Source organism: Adelges cooleyi, unplaced genomic scaffold (genome assembly GCF_023614345.1).
Source record: "Adelges cooleyi isolate 19-005CV unplaced genomic scaffold, UGA_ACOO_1.1 ACOO_flye_CR_arks_rails_tigmint_CR_PRNA_247, whole genome shotgun sequence".
NCBI classification, from domain to species: domain Eukaryota; kingdom Metazoa; phylum Arthropoda; class Insecta; order Hemiptera; family Adelgidae; genus Adelges; species Adelges cooleyi.
This window is the reverse complement of record NW_026095912.1, coordinates 8,287,928-8,306,639: the sequence shown is the minus strand read 5'-3', so window position 1 is coordinate 8,306,639 and position 18,712 is coordinate 8,287,928. Positions and strand designations below refer to the sequence as shown.

The 18,712-nt window shown below is 28.0% G+C and overlaps 2 protein-coding genes across 5 annotated transcripts; both read left to right on the top strand.

The window, feature by feature from the left end:
* Positions 1-2: 2 nt before the first annotated feature.
* On the top strand, positions 3-11,200 carry LOC126836592 (uncharacterized). Of its 4 annotated transcripts, XM_050570141.1 has the most exons (22): positions 6-98; positions 176-495; positions 2,454-2,596; positions 2,673-2,921; positions 3,687-3,771; positions 3,832-4,041; positions 4,117-4,218; positions 4,712-4,828; positions 5,296-5,370; positions 5,425-5,526; positions 5,614-5,688; positions 6,060-6,146; positions 6,999-7,079; positions 7,580-7,669; positions 7,739-7,882; positions 8,048-8,160; positions 8,350-8,547; positions 8,617-8,772; positions 9,084-9,228; positions 9,305-9,476; positions 9,551-9,719; positions 9,805-11,200. In XM_050570141.1, the coding sequence occupies exons 2-22, from the start codon at positions 286-288 to the stop codon at positions 10,982-10,984; spliced, it is 3,903 nt and encodes a 1,300-aa protein (XP_050426098.1). In that variant the 5' UTR covers positions 6-98; positions 176-285; the 3' UTR covers positions 10,985-11,200. The 4 variants fall into 4 exon arrangements, with proteins under 4 accessions (XP_050426097.1, XP_050426099.1, XP_050426101.1 ...); XM_050570140.1 differs by having other exon boundaries at positions 3-495; XM_050570142.1 differs by lacking the exon at positions 4,712-4,828 and having other exon boundaries at positions 3-495.
* A 5,613-nt stretch (positions 11,201-16,813) lies between these two features.
* LOC126836596 (uncharacterized) lies at positions 16,814-18,357 on the top strand. The gene is made up of 3 exons (XM_050570150.1): positions 16,814-16,920; positions 17,671-17,969; positions 18,113-18,357. Exons 1-3 carry the CDS (start codon positions 16,873-16,875, stop codon positions 18,201-18,203), a joined length of 438 nt encoding a protein of 145 aa, XP_050426107.1. The 5' UTR covers positions 16,814-16,872; the 3' UTR covers positions 18,204-18,357.
* The last annotated feature ends 355 nt before the right edge of the window (positions 18,358-18,712 follow it).

The window sequence follows — 18,712 nt, the reverse complement described above, 5'->3', positions numbered from 1 at the left end:
TGATTGATAACTACTTTAAAGGCCGAAAGAGGTTTAGCGTCAGCTTACAGGCGACCGATCGTTTTTCAGTTAACATATTTTTCTATAATAGCCAATAGGTACTCGTTGGTTTGGATGGTATCCATCGACTCAAGTTTCACGTACCGATTTTTAAACAATCAATTATTTGAAACAGGATTTGCTCGGTTGTCTCCCGTAGTTGGGCCGGCGTCGCCGTCGAACTACGCCAACGGTCGTCTGTTCTCTTCTCTGTAAAGTGTTATCCGTTGTCCAAACGCTTCGATCATGTACGTCCTCGTTAAGCCAGGCATGTCGTCCAAGTCACGGTGTTCGAATGCAACCAGTCAAACCCAACAGCAATCGAGCACTAGCAGACAGCAACAGCAGACGGTACAGGAACCGGTTCTAAACGATGGCGGACTGTTCAGTCCAATGTCGATTGACAATTCGGTTTCCGCTGTTGTAGGCGAGTACCTGGAAAATAGGAATATTGATGTGAGTTTATTATTTGTATTTAATACCAGGACATAAATACTAACTTGCACAAAATTTTGATTTCTAACGGTATAAATGTATGACATTTAAATAGGTATGTTCAAATTACATTGGCAGTTCAATATTTGTACATCATCGAATTTCAAACTCTTTAAAATGTTAACGTTTAAATGCTATAAATTTTTTTTGTCAACAAATTGTTATTGTTAAACATAAAACAACAACCATGATAAAAAAATGTTTGCTTATTCCTAATGGCCAAAATAAATATGTGATGTGGATTGTCCAAGTTATGTTATTGTGTATGTAAGTATAGGTATGGGATGCATTTATATAGAGACGGAGTAGAAACATAGATTCGTACATTTGTTTCAAAATCAATGAACCATTTTAATCAATGCACCATGACTCGATTGTTGTTTATCTATGCTACCCAGTACCTGTTCTCTTGGTTGCTTGGCAACAAAACGAGTGCCTTAAAGTTTTTAATTTTTTTTTTATTACATCTACTTATCAGAAATAAAGTAATAACAGATGTTCAAAACATGAAGATCATGATAACATAATAATACATATTTATGGTTAATAAAATGTATTTAACATTTAATAGCGTTACAACTTTTAACACAAAATTATAAAAAATTTCATAACACTAACATTTTAACCAAAACTAAAAGAACGTTTTCAAGCCCTGGAACTGAAATTTGAAAAACTGAACAACAATAGTTTACCTATAATTTTTTTCTATTGTTAGATTTGTTTGATCTTTATTTTTCTTAAAAGCATATAATAGTCCAATCACATTAGGTATTTATTTAAAAAAAATTGATACAAAAGCAATAGCCTTTTTTACTAAAAACTATTTACTGTTGACTTTAGGCCAACATAGTCTAACCACTATGTCAATATTTTTGATAAAAAGAATGTATAATTGACCAAAGGTTATATGATTTTATTTAGATAATTGTTTATTGTCCCTATTGTTTATTGTAAAATGGACCAACTTATATCTAAAACGGGCAATGTACAAATATAAATCAAACATTTTGTATGATGTAGGAGAGCAAGACAAAGTTGTTTGAGTAAAATAACTTGATAATTCATATCCGAATAATTTTATCTGTTCACACATATCTTGGAATTATGATTTTACTCATATTTGTAGTCCATTCAATAAAAGGTCTAAAATTATTTTGTTTGAAAGTAACAGAGGTGTAGCTTAAACCCAATCTGCAAAAAAAAAACATCTCTTTAGGAGTCTTTAGGGAAGGCCAAAATAATATATTCTCTTATACCTATGTTATAGGTAAAATGTTAGAATGGTTTAGGTATGTTTTTGAAGGGCTCATTAAGTAATCATTGAATGTAGTTTTAAATTGCACAGATGAAAAGCTAGCGATCTTTCTCTACTTTCTTTTACTAAAATTTTGTAAAAACCAATTTATTTAAGTTTATAAGGTTACACAAAATACATATGAAAATCACATATTTTATATTTACCAAATATAGCAACTAATGATGGGACTATTCGAATAAAAAAAATTCGAATCTTCAATCTGATTTTTCGAATATTTTATCATTTTCTTTGGAGGATTAATTAGATTAAAAAAAATAATAATTAAGAGACAACTAAGGTGTTCTTGATCTATTTTTAATAATCTATTTTTACTATTCGAATTATTCGAACTATTCAAATTATTCGATAGCTATTTGAATGTTCGAATTATTTTCATACGAATAGTATTATTCGATTATTCGAATAATTCAAATAATAAAAAAATTTGATTCGAGGTCTCAGCTCTAATAGCAACCGACTACAATTTAAGTTACATTTGTAATATTGTATAGGTTTTACATAATTATCTGATAGTTTTTATACAAATCGTATTGTAAGCTCTTTAAAAAAATTGATTTTGCGTTTTATAATTTTAATAATTATAAAATTAATTTTGTTACAGAGTTCGTACATAACAAACCCAAGTGTAGTCACCAAAAGTGCAGTTGAATATTTGAATATGCTGATTGTTCAACATAATTTTAAAACATTGGAGTCTTGTGATGATCAAACTTGTATTCAGGATGCTCAAGACCAGGTGTCTGAGTATGTAAAATACACAATTGATGAATTCAATTTTTTTTAAATTAATAATTTATTTGAAAGCATTTTAATTTTTTAGATTTGAAAGCTGGAGTCGTACTATCAAAAATGAAGCTTATAAAAAAGAACTTCAACGCATGAAAATACCGTTATATAGTCATTTATATTTAAATATTCACTCTATATTTGGCCATAAACATGTAAAAGACTTTTTTCAACCATATGAATATTTATTTGAAAGTGCCAAAAAAACTTTATTTCTACAAGATTTGCAAAAATCGTACGACATGGATGATATTTCTAATTTAACGTGTATTACTAAATTCAGGTAAATCATTTTTATGTGTTTGATAGATACAAAAAGACCTTGTCCAAGTGTTATACTAACATAATAATTAATACTATCAGAACAGAATTATTTTTATATAATATGAATACAAGTCTTTATCATATAACATATTGATGCTTACAGAGAAAAAAAAACGTATGTGCAAAATGTATCATTTGAGATGTTAGTATGTGGAAATAGTGAATGCAGAAATATAATTTTCTTTATGGTTAAAACCCTCTAATAATATATCTTTATTAATAGAAATTAGAAGAACATGAAAGTTTCCCCTTGTAAGCTATAACATATTGTAAATGATCGAGATAAAGAAAAAAAAACACCAGAATACAACTTTTTTTTTAAAATATTTATGTGATTGGCAGTATCAATAAATTTAATTTAATTATTAAAATTATTGTATCTAATAGATACGGGCTTAAACCCGTTTCTTAAGACTTCAGTATTCTATTGTTACTACTTCAGTTCTTCCTATTTTTAGATATAGTTGCATTAGAATGTACATATCATTATATAAATAAGCATACAACCAATCAATATTTTTTCTGGTATTTTAACTAATCAATAAAATTAATTTGAATTAATTAAAAATTCTTACAGTCTGGTATTTTTTTTTCTACTACATTAAATATTATACTTTGAACTGTAAATATATAATAAAGTCTACTCCTTAGAATTATTATAAAATCTGTAGTAATATTTGTACTCTCACACAATTAAACAAGTTATTTATTTATATTTTTATAGGCAGAATAAGTATATAATTGAGACAAACAGTGAATTTCATGCATGTTTAATGCGTTTTCTTGACAGTCGACATTTGTTAAAACATGTAAGTTGTATAGTTCTTAATTTTTTTTAAATGCACTATTCATGCTAAAATAATTTTTAGGTTGTAGAAAACTGGTTTGATATTATTTTTCCTATTGACGATCCAATAAAAGTGGTTAAAGATTATTTTGAAACAAACACCGAAAAGTCATCAGTTAATGAGACAAAAAAACTAGACGAATCTGAAACTAATAATTTTTCTAATATAGGAAAAGATGAGAATAATGAAAAATGTATATCTACAAACAAAATTAAAAATTTGGAAAAATGTGTATGTTTAATACTTTGGAAATATATTTTTAATTTTTTTGTGTACTTATTACTTCATATTTTTTTTGATTTTTAGAGATCAAGTAAAGGTGGTTTGCATAATACACAAAATGATATTACAAACAGTAACATTAGCAAGAACACCAAAAACTCCAATAATACAGCTGTTTATAATAATGTAAGTGTATTATTTTGTTCTTGATTTCCTATATATGATAAGGTAAGTAGTAAAATATGAATCCACAAGTCATATATGGTATTATATTTTAAGTTATGTAAAATATTTAATTTAAATCAACACTAAAAACTGTTATTGTCATGAAACATTTAATTTAAAAAATAATGATTATGCTTTTTGTTAATTTTTTATCATGTTTGGAAATACTAAATATTATTGATGTTCAATAATTTAATATCAAATATTAATTATTACCTTATATGCAAATTTTCACTTTAAAAAAATCACTTTAAAACAATGATTATCAATTTTTTTCTTTGAAATTTTTGAAATATGGATATTTATTTTATTTTTGTTACTTTTAATGCTTTATATACATTTAAATATTTAAAATGTAGATATGGTACATATCGTAAGTCCATCTATCTTTTTTCAATAACATTTTTAAGTGTTAACATAAATCCATCATTTGTTTTTTGTATACAATACTAAGTTAACAACCATAAAAAGATTCAATCCACGAACAGATAAAATTTCAACTACAGAAGATCACCAACAACCTCATTGTAGCAAAAGTCTCATTCCACCAAGCATCAGTACAACTAAAAAAGTAAATACATTTAGACATTTTTTTTAATGATGAAATTTATGTATAATATAACACTGTCTTATTTGACTACACATTTGCAATCAAAGGTTTTTTTATTTTATTTTATTTCATTATATTACAATCGTATGTATAATTATTTAATACCAATGGGTATGGTTACATATAATTCAACATAAAACTAACATAAGTGATAACACATATGTACGTTTGTCAAAAATTTAAATTTATTAAGAAACTTTATTTACTCATTAATTTTTTTTGTTATACAAGAAATCGTAAAATTCTGATTTTGGTTTGTTTTTTAGTCAAAATAGTTTTTTTTTAGATTTCAAAGTAATTTTTCACTATAATTATGTTTATTAATTAAAAATAAATTAGCATCTAATGCATTTTGTGGATTTTATGGTTTTTAAAAATTTATTTTTAACTTAGTTTTTACTTTATTAATGTTTATTGCCTTCAATAAGGATATAAAAAAAGGAAAAAAGAAAACAATGCTGTATCAAAACTCTACAACCGATAACTCTTCGAAAAAACCAAATGTAAGTTACAGCAATGTTATTGAGAAATTGATAATTAATGATCTTTTATTTTAGTTAAAGAATGCAACAATTAGCAAAGAAAAACAAATTTCGAGGTCCAAGAAACGTCGTTGTGAAAGCCCTCAAAGCTCTACACCATTGTCATCTGAAGAAAAAGTAAATTAAAACTATCTATTTCTATTTCACCTCTAATTAGTTGTATTTTATTCAATAATAATTTATTAATATTTATACATGTTTTAGGAAGTAACAAATAGTAAAGAAAACTCTCGATTTAAAAGACACATAAGCTCACAAATTTTAAAATCGGCCAACAAAGTAAATTAAGATTTTCCTTAGTTAAAAAATAATTAATAGACTTTAAACAGACTAATTAATAACTGCCTTTAATTATTTTAGTCACAAAGAATTGTTTATTGTAACTGAAAAATTTACATTATTGTGTTTGACGACTATAAAGAATATTTTTCCATAACTATATTGTTGCTGCCATTCAAAAAGTATCTAAGTGGATTTATGCCATTTTTGGGGTATACTTAAATGGGCAAGAACATTTTTTTAAAAAGGTCTTGAACCTCTGGTTACTTTTTGCGTGACAGCGACAATTTTTTATTGTAAATTAATTTTACTGTGATAACTAATATTGTAATAATTTCTAACATAATACAACCATATTTCATACTTTAAAGCTGCATAACGATTTGAGAACAAAGAAAATTTCAAGCAAAATTACTAACAAAGTCAAATCAATGCAAAGGAGTAGCAGAATAAGTATAGTAATGTCCTATTGTTTTTTATTTCAATTTAAGAATGTTCTATAAGATATTTTCAGTAAAATTTATAAAAGTGCACATGAAAAGTTGGTCATTTGACAATTTATTTTCATTAGTAATTTAATATTATTATAACATTAATTATTTATTATTTAAAATTTATACTACTATATAATGTTATTTACCATTAAATTAATTATATTTTTTATTCACAGCTTCAAATTAGTAAATATGTAAATTTAATCTTATTAACGTTATTTCTTTTTACATTTTTAACTATTTTATACAGTTACATTTATTTTAAAAAATGTTCTTTAAAAAGAGTTTTAATTAATAGTATTTTTTTCATTCAAGTATTTAAAAAAAAGAAAACTAAATATACTTACACTTAAGAACACAATCAAATGCTTATACGTTTATGTATATGCATTATGCCTAAAATTTTATTTTGAACGCTTATCCAACACTGGAGATGATTTAAAATTTCACAGCGTGTGTAAATCCTGCGAACTCTCTCAGACCCATTCTCTTGGATACAGTTGGAAGCCTAATTTATAAGGAATTTTTTTCACACATGCCAACAATATTAAAAAAGAATAATTTTTAATAAAACAAATATTTATATAAAGTTTGACTAACAGTTATAAAAATATATTTTATAATTACCAATAAGTTTTCTTATTCATATAAGTCATTAAGATACTTAGACCTATTGTAACTTATAATTTTTTTAAATATCAAAAGTTATTTTTTGTTAAATATTTTTATTGACAAGTGTACTTAAATTAATCACAATTTTCATGGCATATATTATAAATCTTCTTAAACTATTTGTTACCTTTTAAACAAATTCAGATTTTTGGAAAAAATGGGAATACTTCAAAACTACATAAACGCTTAATGCCCTCAAGAAAACATCGAATGAAGAAGAAGAAAGTAATTTTTAATCAACATTATTATTATTTTACTTATAGTATTCTGTACTATTAAATGCTAATTTTCATAACAAATATATAATTGATTTAACATTTTTTTTTAACTTGCAATGTAATTATAATACATTTCAAAGTAATATTATAGAAAAGACTTAATAACTAATTGACATAGATTGAAACAGAGGTTGTTCAATTAATTTTGCTTTCTATTTCATTAGTTTTTTTTTGCAATTTCAATAAGTATAGTGAAATATTATTTTATTTTTGATTTATTTTATAATTTTTTTTTTTTTTTAATAATTTGGTTATTAAATTATGTTATAAAAGGCAAATAAAGTATAGTTGTATTTTTAATAAAAGTAATTAGAACACACAACCATGGGTTAAGCACAAATCTAAAGTTCATCAAAAGTTAACTGTTTAATAAAATTGTAATATTAACTATTATTATGCTTGTATAATCATAGTTTCTAATGTCATATTTAATTATATACTTTAAAGCTTTCAAAAGCCAAACAAAACAAAGAACAAAGTGAGAAGAGCAGAAAGAATCCAGTTAAAGTTAAAAAAGAATCAAAGCAGTATTCTGAAGTGGGTTTTATTGATGATCCAATTAGTTGTATCTTTGACATAATTATCACATTGTTCTAAAAATTAAAGGATTCAACGAGTGATTCAATTAGTGAGTCGACATGTGATTCGCCAAATAATTCAGTCTGTGATTCAAGTGACTATAACTCGGAAGACAATCCATATGTAAACTTTGTAAATAATAAGTTTAGTAGATGTTCACGATTGCGGAATGTAAGTTAAACTCAAATTACATTTTATCTTATTACTTTTATAAATTATAAATAATAATTATTAAAAAAAAAAAAAAATTATAATTTACAACAAGTACCTTGTGCATTTTTTTTTTTTTTTAATAGTCTTGTAAATTAATAATTAAATATGAATTTTTGTTGAAAGAAATTTCCGTGCTATATCGAGGAATTGCATAAAACCAAAATTGAAGTAAAAAATATCGATGATGACATACATCTAACTAATCTCAGACAAATTCTTTTAAAAGACGTTGACAAGTGCGTTATTTAATTGAATACAATATTTACTTATTTATTTCAGTATGGTTGTTTTGTTTAATTTATTAATCCTACTTTCATTCATACAAATTAAAGTAACTTTAATTACAGAGATTACATGTTTCTTATCCTCAATATGTATAATATGTATGTTTATTTATAAGTATTTTTTTAATTTTTCATGTTAAGATGTACTTGCGCTATTATTTCTGACGATCAAAGTTATGTAATCGCTGGTACTGAAAATAGCAAAATTTACTTGTGGAAAAGATACAACAATCTAAAGAAGCATAAATCGTCTATTTTTGACATGTATGAAGCAAATTCAAAAAATTCATACAGTTCTTCCACAAACCGACGAGTTAATAAAAAATGTCTCAAAGAAACGTCAGTATTTTAATGATTGAAAATAATCTTTAAATGTTTTTATATTTTATATTTATTATACTATTTAAGGTATGATGTTAAAAAAGCTAAAGTGTTATGTGGTCATGGAGGGTCAATATTTGGTTTAGTTCAATTGCCAGATACAAATGAATTTATTTCAGTTTCTAAAGATCAGACAATGAAACTTTGGGATATGAAAACTGGCGATTGCATAACTACAATAAAGTGAGTGGTTTTTGTTAGTTACACTAATAATATGTTTTACAATTACTCACTTCCTTTACTTTTTTAATTTTTTACTACAACTACAAAACTACTAATTTCACGTACAACTCAATTATTGCAGCATCAAATATAAAAGTATTCTACATTGTATCCTATTATAAACTGAAGTTTAAAAAATAAAAGCACTAAAAGCATCATAATCTACATGTTTTCCCGAATCTAGTATTAAAATATTGTAAAACTAATAACATAGATGAGGCATTTTCTAGCCATGTCGTGTAACAATTTGATAAAAAATAATTTTCTTACAGCCAAGATCACGTGTCAAGTTGTGTGACTGTTTCTTCGTATAGCTCACAAATAGCTACTGGAGCAACAGACTCTAATGGCTATCTATGGAGTCTGGCGTTCGACGATCCATTAAGAATATATTTTGGCCACAGAGATCATGTTTTGGTAATATTCAAAATTAAATAAATTCATCTGAAACGATATCAATTAGCTATATTAATATAGATCTTTATTTTTTTAGAGTATAAAATTTCATCCCAATGAAATATATTTGGCAACAGGATCAACCGACCTCACAGTACGGCTTTATCACATAATAAGCGCACGGTGCGTCAGAGTTTTTCAAGGACATCGTGATCATGTTATATGTTTACAATTTCATGCGTTAGATCCTTACATTCTGGCGTCAGCTGGTACGTCAGAGTATTAATCTTAGAGGATAGTCTTGTAATATGTATGTTTAATTATTTATAAACAATCGTTACAGATTTAGAAGGTGGTGTAATAATATGGGATTTGTTGTCTGGTTTGAAAAAGTGGAGTATTTGGTTCGGTACGGTCGGTACCACTGTGATAAACGAAATGCAGTGGTTAACTACCAAGGTGCTACTGGTGGCTTTGGACTGTGGACTTATTTTAAAATGTGATACCAATAGGTAACTTAAATTGAATTAATAATAGCTAAAAATAAAACAAAAAATAGAATAAATAAATATTATTTAACTAAAATGTAATTTTCAGGTGTTACAAGGACAAAATAAAAAATGTACCTGCATTCAAAACCAGTTTTGATAAACAAATGAACTTGATGTTAGTAAATGATCAGTACATATCAATTGGTGTATCGGGTTTAAAATACCAAAGGTCATTTACTAAAATAAAAGAGACTTTACAAAAAACGGACGACCCATCTATGAGTGACTTGCAATTTCCTGATACATTGACATCACCTAATTTAATACTTCCATCCCTCCATCTGAAACCAACACAGCCACCAAATGTACACCAATTGATTACTCAACCAATGGGCTTTACTACAACTATTCCCAAACAACAACATCAGGCTCCTCCGCTTAATTTGATGAGACCACCCAGTAATGTTAAATCTAAATTTAGCGGTCTTCAACAGCCTTCTAAAACAAATGTGCAAAATACAGGAGTATTGCAAAATTCACAAGTACAGAAAAAACCTCCCCAAATAGTCAACCAAGCAAATCCACAATTTATAAATATACAACAGGTTTGTCAACCACAATATCGATTAGCTGTTCCGCAAACGCGGCAAGTAAATGTTTCATCACAGCCGTCGCAAACCATATTAGTTTCACAACATTCTCTATCACCCAACGGGTCGAATAAAAATGTCGAACAAGTAAACGTTGTACCAATACAGACTCCAACAAATAAAGTTCAGCTCGTTTCTACACGTGTACAGCCGACAAATATGAATTTCCAACAACACCCTACAAATATACATGCATTACAATCGTGTTCAATAGGGAGTGTTAACAATCCACAGCAGTCTTATTATAAAACGGTGCCAATTAGTAGCACAACACAAATATACAACACTCAAAAACCACAAACACACGGTATTCATCATCCACGTCTACAACAAACCGGCCACTATTTGAAAAGTGTACCTCGGCATGCAGCGATACTATTGCCGAACAATCAACTAGTGTATACTACGAACCCTGAGGATACACGATTTCACGCGGTGACAACGAACTTTCAACGAAATCATCCTAACATTTTTTTTCAAGATCAGATACCACATAGTAGTGATGCAAATAGAGCACAGTATATATCGGTTGTAACTTCGACTCGTACGTCTGCCACCAATACGGTTTCTCCTTCAATTTCCTCGTCTACACCCGATACGACTGGCGTGCAAACACCACAACTATGGCCACAATAAAAAAAAAACTTAAATTTTTTTTTTTAGTTGGAGGTCTCTAAAACATAGCGTATATTTGAATAACAATGAATTTTTAAAAAAACTTTATATTTTTGTGAATGTTAGTTAACATGTGTTTATATAATTTTTTAATGTAAAACTAACTTACCATTGCTATTAATTTAAGGCTAAGTATTTAAACATCATTGTCATATTTTAATTTGTGAAAAAACTGAAAAACACTAATTTATTAATAAAAAAAATTTAATAATATATTAATATTTTATATTTAATAGTTTGTACTTATTGTATATTCTATGACGGTAAATAATTTTTAATGATAATTTCTACTTAAAGAAATATGTTTGTTCTGTGTTTTTGCATTTATATTTTTCATAAGTAATTATGATTTCAAAATAAATTAAATTCTGTAAAAAAACTTACTTATTTTATGATTTAGTTACTTATACATAAAATAAGTAAAATTTTAATACAAATAGTGTTTTGTGTTGAACGACTATAAATCTTATGTAGAACTTACATAAAAATGAGAAGTTTCAGTACAATAAATGCAATATAATAATAATTACTTGATTACAAGTTTTAAATACTGACTTATTTTTTAAAAGTAAAACACAAAGATTCTATAAAATATTAAGTCTCTTTATTTTCATGACCCAACAATTTGGTAATAAACGGTTAAACATTCTGGATTGAGTCATAATACAAATGGTTTCTTAAACTGTCAACAAAAGCTACTGAATGTAAGCTAAGATTTTTAGATCCAAGCCCAGATATATACGTTTCATATAAAAATCTTTGTTGTAATTATTACTAGTTACATTTCTTAACTGTAACTGTCGGTGTAAATATTCTTGAGTTTAAAGTATCCAATAAAATATTTTTTGTCGTGTACTTGGCAATTTATTCATATTATTGAATACATCATTTTTAATAACCATACGAATAAAATTAACTAGTTTATTAAGTAAACTAAGTTTGGGGTTTACTTTGCTAAAAATAATTTAAGGGGAATGCACGTGGTCTGTTTTTAAGAAGTTTTGTATAGGCAATATTTAAGAAAAAGTTTTAACAAATTTCGACCGTGACAATTTATCGGTTATTTGTATAAGCTTCAAGGTATTATTTTTAATTTTAATAATTGTTTCTATGAGTAAAAGCCATTTTGTTTTATTTTAGACCAAACATTTAGACAAAATTTCGACTACATAGGATGGTCCAATTTAAATTCTGTAAAGAGATTCGAGTTCTTTGGCTAATCTACTGTGTTATGTAGGAAGTCGATTTTCATTTAAACATTTCAGTTTCTTGTAATTCAAATTGTAATTTTTTTTACATAGAGAAAAGCAAAAAATCTGTTTTCTACATAATCTAGTAAGGTTGCCAAAGAACTCGTATATCTTTACAGAATTAAAATCGGATCATCCTAAGTAGCTAAATTTTGTCTGGCTCTTTGGTCTAAAACGTCAAAAAAAACAGACCGCATCCAATCCCCTTACTGTGCATTATTATATTTTTGAAGTTATGTGCTATTATATTGAAGTTATGTGCTTTTTAGTGATAAAACTAGTATATTTGATGGGATAATAAAAGTAACATATAATAGTACTTTGTTTTTGCAAAATCAGAACGAAATCATAAAAGTCTTCACAAAAATGTACAATAATTCGAAGAATGACAAAAGTCATCTCGTTCCCAGCAGATTATTGTGGGTCACGTGCGCGATGAACTCAAAATTCGCACTGCTCAAATCAATGTGTATTTAGTACCGATATCGTATAAACGTACTTATATAGACAATTTCGCTTTCGGCATGGCACCAAGAGAATTATTATGGGTAGTTCTAAAGAGAAAATGTATGTAAAAATAGAGAACATGTATTAATAGGCGTGAAAACTAGTGTTAAGAGTGTGTGTGTGTAATAGAAGAACTATTTACTTTTAGAGTAGTTGTTCGTTAAACATATTATAATTAATAATAGTACTTTGTTTTTCCAAACCAGGACAAAAGTCAAAAAAGTCTTCACAAAAATGTACAATTTTCGGATAGAGACGACGCAGTGTTAGTAAAGAAAAACAGTAGTTTAAAAATGAAAAGCAGAAAAACAATTTTTTTGGTTCGACTCCGACCCGTTCGTTGTACAATTTTATTTTAACGTTTATTCCCTACCAATCGGGACACACAGTTTTTGTACTACAACTGGCTACCGATATAACGCTTACCAAACAAGTTTGACACCAAAGTGAAATAGGTGACCATTTTTCCCTCCACGGTCGCTCTCCCGGAGGAACAAACCATTCACATATGAGTATTCTTTCAGCATTTTTCTACAATCTGTTTTAGGTACTGTTCGTATTTGGTTAGGTATTGATATACCTGTTCTAAAGTCTCCCTGATAATCACCAACTATTTCATTACCATATGACTCAAGGCAAGATAGTACAGTATAATATTTGATAGTACTAAATATGCCTTTGACATCCTTTCTTCTCTTCACGATGTCCCAACTACTCGCTCTAGTCAAATTAGAGTAATTCTGATGTTATATTATCTTCTCTGGGCCTATCCATTTTTGAGAATTTCAATAAATGTTTCACTCCCGTCATACGTAGCGTAATTCTTCTGTGCTCTGGCCCATTAAGTAGTTCTTGGAATATTTCACTAAATTTCTCAAGCTGTACTTCATCCCTTTCTGTTATTAAATGTTCCTTAAATAACTACTGTTAAAAAAATCACAATAGTCATTACAAAGAGCTAGAAGGTTTTTTTTTTTTTGTATAAAAACAGTGGTTGGTCGAAAACAATAGCTCTGAATATTAACTACGTTTTCTGCTTATTAGCGTCCATAAGGGAAGGTCAGTGCAAACACATAGATAATACTGTAAATAAATGTATACTCCTTTTTTGTAATAAAAGTCAAAATGCCGAATATTCCACAGAATTAATAATTTACCCTGTGGTTACACCGAGCGGAGCAAACTCTAAGGCTTAGCAGCGGTCGATTGCACGGAGAGCAGATGAGAGGACGGACACGGTAAAGAGCATGTATCGATGTTGCAAGGGAATAGGGGTAGATGTCTGCGCCCGCGTTGGCGTACGTGACCGCATCTCGGTCAGGCATACGCGGCTGCGCTTGAGTCTGCCGCTACACCCTCAGCCTCATATCGATCATCTGCCCAGAGTCCAAGGATAAAGTTAGGCGTCCTGTCTCCGGACATGAGTCTTGCCGTTCCCAGGAGATTAAAGTGGGTCACGTGCGCGATGAACTCAAAATCGCACTGATCATAATTACAGGGCAGCATCGAGGACGTATATACGTACTTACAATTAAACAGAGGATAGGCGCCTTTTCTCCAGACAAAAGTCATCCTGTTCCCAGCAGGTTATTGTGGGTCACGTGCGCGATGAACTCAAAATTCGCACTGCTCAAATCAATACACGGCAGCACCGAGAACGTATAAACGTACTTATATAGAAAATTTCGCTTTCGGCATGGCACCAAGAGAGGTGTTATGGGTAGTTCTGGAAATGAAATTTATTTAAAAATAGAGAATATGTATTAATAGGCGTGAAAACTAGTGTTAAGAGTGTGTGTATGTGTGTGTAATTGTGGCGAAATAGAAGAATTATTTACTTTTAGAATGGTTGTTCATTAAACTCATACTTGTTTTTTTTTTTAGCGAATGAGATAAATTAAGTAAGATGAACTTACTTAATTACGAAGGACATACAGGACGACAGCATCTCGGTGTTAATTGTTTGCTGATGATTTAGTTTTGTTGGAAGAGAGTACAAAAGTGTAAGGAGTTAAATTAGAGCAAAGGAGGGAGGCGTTAAAAACAAAATGGCTAGAGAATAACATTAGATATAGGACTAGGTACGGAAAATGCTTTATATACTACATGTGCCACACGTTTTATTAATTCTGCACTTGATAATAACAAGAAAGTAATGGCAATATTTTTAGATTTAACTAAAGCGTTTGACACAGTAAATCACTCAGCATTCTTAAATATTTTGCCTGTATTTGGTATTATTTCATCAAGTTTAGATTGGTTTAAGAGTTATTTGGAAGACAGAAGGCAAATAGTGCGAATAAATAGCTTTATTGGTAATGAAGTGGTATTAAACTATGGAGTACCACAAGGTAGTGTACTGGGTCCCATTCTATTTATCTTGTACATAAATAGTGTCTGTAATTTAAAAATAAAAGGACTTATTACTACCTATGCTGATGACACGTGCTTACTTTTCTCAGGAAATTCATGGGTTGATGTACGTTTTAAAGCTACTAAAGGTTTTAAAAGAGTAGTCGATTTTCTAAACCATAGAAAACTATCGATAAATTATAATAAAACTATGTTTATGAATTTCATGATTGATTGAGAGATGATAATTTTGATACATTAAAAATTCATGTCTGCGATAATAATAACTCATGCAATGATATAAAATGCAAAACGTTAATAAGCGTCTCTAGTATTCGTTATCTGGGTCGAATTTTGACAAGAATCTAAGATGGAATCTGCATGTGAACAATTTAGTAATGCGTCTACGTACTATGAGTTATGATTTTTAGAAATTTAGAACAGTAGTACCAATGCAAGTTGTTCGAACAGTATATCTAGCATTATATCAAGCATTAATGCAATATGGTTTACTTATTTGGGGAGGCCTTTCTGTTAATGCCATAAAACCTTTATTAATCCAACAAAGACAAATTGTTCGATTATGGTTACAGAAACCTACTCTTGAAGGTTCAACAAGTCAAAACATTAAATTATTTCAAGTATTACCTGTGGATTTACTATTAAAAAAAAATTCCATTTTATGGGTAGGTAAAAATATAGATAATTGGAGAAATATAAATAATGAAAAAACAAAAAGGGAACATTTAGCATACGATGTTAAAGTGATGTATTTTAAAAAAGCTTTTGGTCAAAAATTCGTGGACTACCTGGAACCTGGGTCCTACTTATTTTAATTCTATGCCTGTTATTATTAAAAAGAATATAACTGATAAACATAAAAATGTTAAAATAACTAATAATAACTGGTTATTATTGTACTTAGAATAAGTTTTATATACGTTTACAAGCAGTTATCATGTACACCTTATTATTATTATTATTTGTAAGTAAACTGTCGCTCTCTACCTTCAACGCAAACTTGCTTTAGGGTAGATAATCTCTATGTTTATTATGTAATACTTATTTTTATGTAATAACAATGGATTTACAATAAAAAAAAAAACAATTTATTATACACAAATATTAAATGTTTGTTCTTTATATTGTTTTTATATAATAAATTACCTACAATTTTGTATAGGTAGCTGTGGCTAGAAAAATAATAAACTATTAAGTATATTATTTTAAATAACTTTAATTGTAAACGGTTATGTAAGTAGATTAAACTTAACGTATAAAAACGATACTACTTATTAGGTAATAAATGACTTAAATAAGAAAATAATAGATATTAACGACACATTCAGTTATTTTCAAACTTATTATAGTTCTAACAACCAAGTTTAATAACTTCATAATAAAAATTATGTGTTTTCTAATTAACAAGGTACTACATTTATAGCTTCTCAACTACAAAATAGACGTTTTACAACCAACTGTATTACTCTCCTTATGATTACATCAATAACAATTATTACGTTTGCCATGCGGATTAAAAATGTTATCGACCTTTATAATTAAAACAAAATTTATGACATGCATATTGCATAGTAAACTAAAAACCTCATTTAAAAATGAAAAATGCAATCTAAAAAATTGATATAAATATCCGTACAACGTACACCATTTTCATCTGTTACTGTTAACATCTTCTGTGCAGTACATTGTCGACAGTTCATTGTCAACTACTGCTTAAAAATGTTTTTCTCGAATGTAATCAAAGCTATTACGATCCTCTCGGTTTTGGTACGTATAACTACTATAGATAGTATTTTTTTACAAAACGCCGTTTATTTTGTTTACTATTGATATATTATTCATTAGATTCATTTGATAATTTAGCATTCCCTATGTTACATCTTTTAAGTTGCCTAATCTATTGTTTTTTAAAAAAAGCTATTTAGAAGCCTCGTGTACTTTTCTCAGCCATCGTAAATGTGCAAATATTCTGATCACCCTAATGGCAATAAAGTTAACAGTATTTTTTATTAAAATTATTAAATTACACAAATGTGGTCCACCGATTACTTTTTTTTCTTATTTATCTCTAGTTAATGTATGTTTAACATCACCTCAAATTATTAATTTTTTACTAGATTATTTAAAAAGTTTTTAAGTTTTAAAGAGTTTTTTTTTTGTATAAGTATATTATTAAGAAATTGTACACAAAATTGAGATAAATACAAAAATGTAGTTAACATTTAGTGTTATTCTATATTTCCATCTTAACGTTTTTACTTCAGTTACTTTCCATTTTTCAACTATTAAACATTTTCCTACATATTGTAGACTAAAATAATATTTTTGTCGCCTGTATTCTTCCACTTAATGGTATTTCACATAACTTTGTTGATTTAATAAATAATTTTTGAACAACGTGATTATTTAAAACACGGGGTGTAAAACTAACTTAAGTTTTGAGCAACCCAAAATTAGTATTTTATATATTTATTTAATGATTTATGATTTATTTGAATTCAATATTTGTGTTCATAGGGCATTACGTATGGCCAGCTGCCGGTGGGTACTGGTTATGATGTTCACTGTTTGCCAGCAAAACTGTTTGAGCGTGGAGGATTGATGGGTCATATTGAAATAGATGGGCATAGATTGGCTCTAATGTCGTTACTTCCTTATGAAGCTTATAAAAGACAATGTTCCAAAAACGAAGTTCCAGCTTTAACCTTTCCAGTTGGCCAAGTAGGAATATTTCCACCTAAAGATATCAAAGAGACGAGTGACCCAAACGCCATTGAGGAAACCCCGATAACAGGATGGCCAGCCATAACACCTAGGTAAGAATAGGCATTGAAATGCTATGAGCCTTTAACTACTACTAAAATAATTGAAAAATTGGATGTCTATGATACATTTTTGTTGTTTTTAATTTATTATGATATAACTATACTTGATTCTAAATAAATTATTTATTTTTTAGTAGAGACACAAAAGATAATATTCCAACAATGATTCCCATGGATCATTCAAAAGGATGGCCTTCACCCATAATTCAACGTAATATAGGATAGAAAATTGGAACATCAATGACTACGAACCAAAAATGTAATTAATAATAATTGGAATAATTGGATGTTATAATATATTAATAATAATATATACTAAAAATAGTTGGAATAATGTTGAATAATTGAATGTCTATGATACATTTTCGTTATTATTTATTCATTAGGATATAATTATACTTGATTCTAAATAAAATAAAATATACTCACAAACGTGTACTTTTATGCTATATTAATATTACAATTAGCAATGATGGCATATTATAAAAAATATATATATATATTTATGTATGTATGAAATAAAAAAAAATATGACAACGCATGAAACGCGTAACGTTCATTCTAGTAAACTAATATCACTTTGTATCACTTTCGATATAACTTCAAGTCTTATGATTGGGTTAAAATAAGTTACGACACTATTATTATTCTTATTGACATTTTCATGTCTTAGCTCTGGCACATAACCGAAAAAAGCGTTACCAAAAAAGCGTAACGAGAAAAGAAATGGGGTT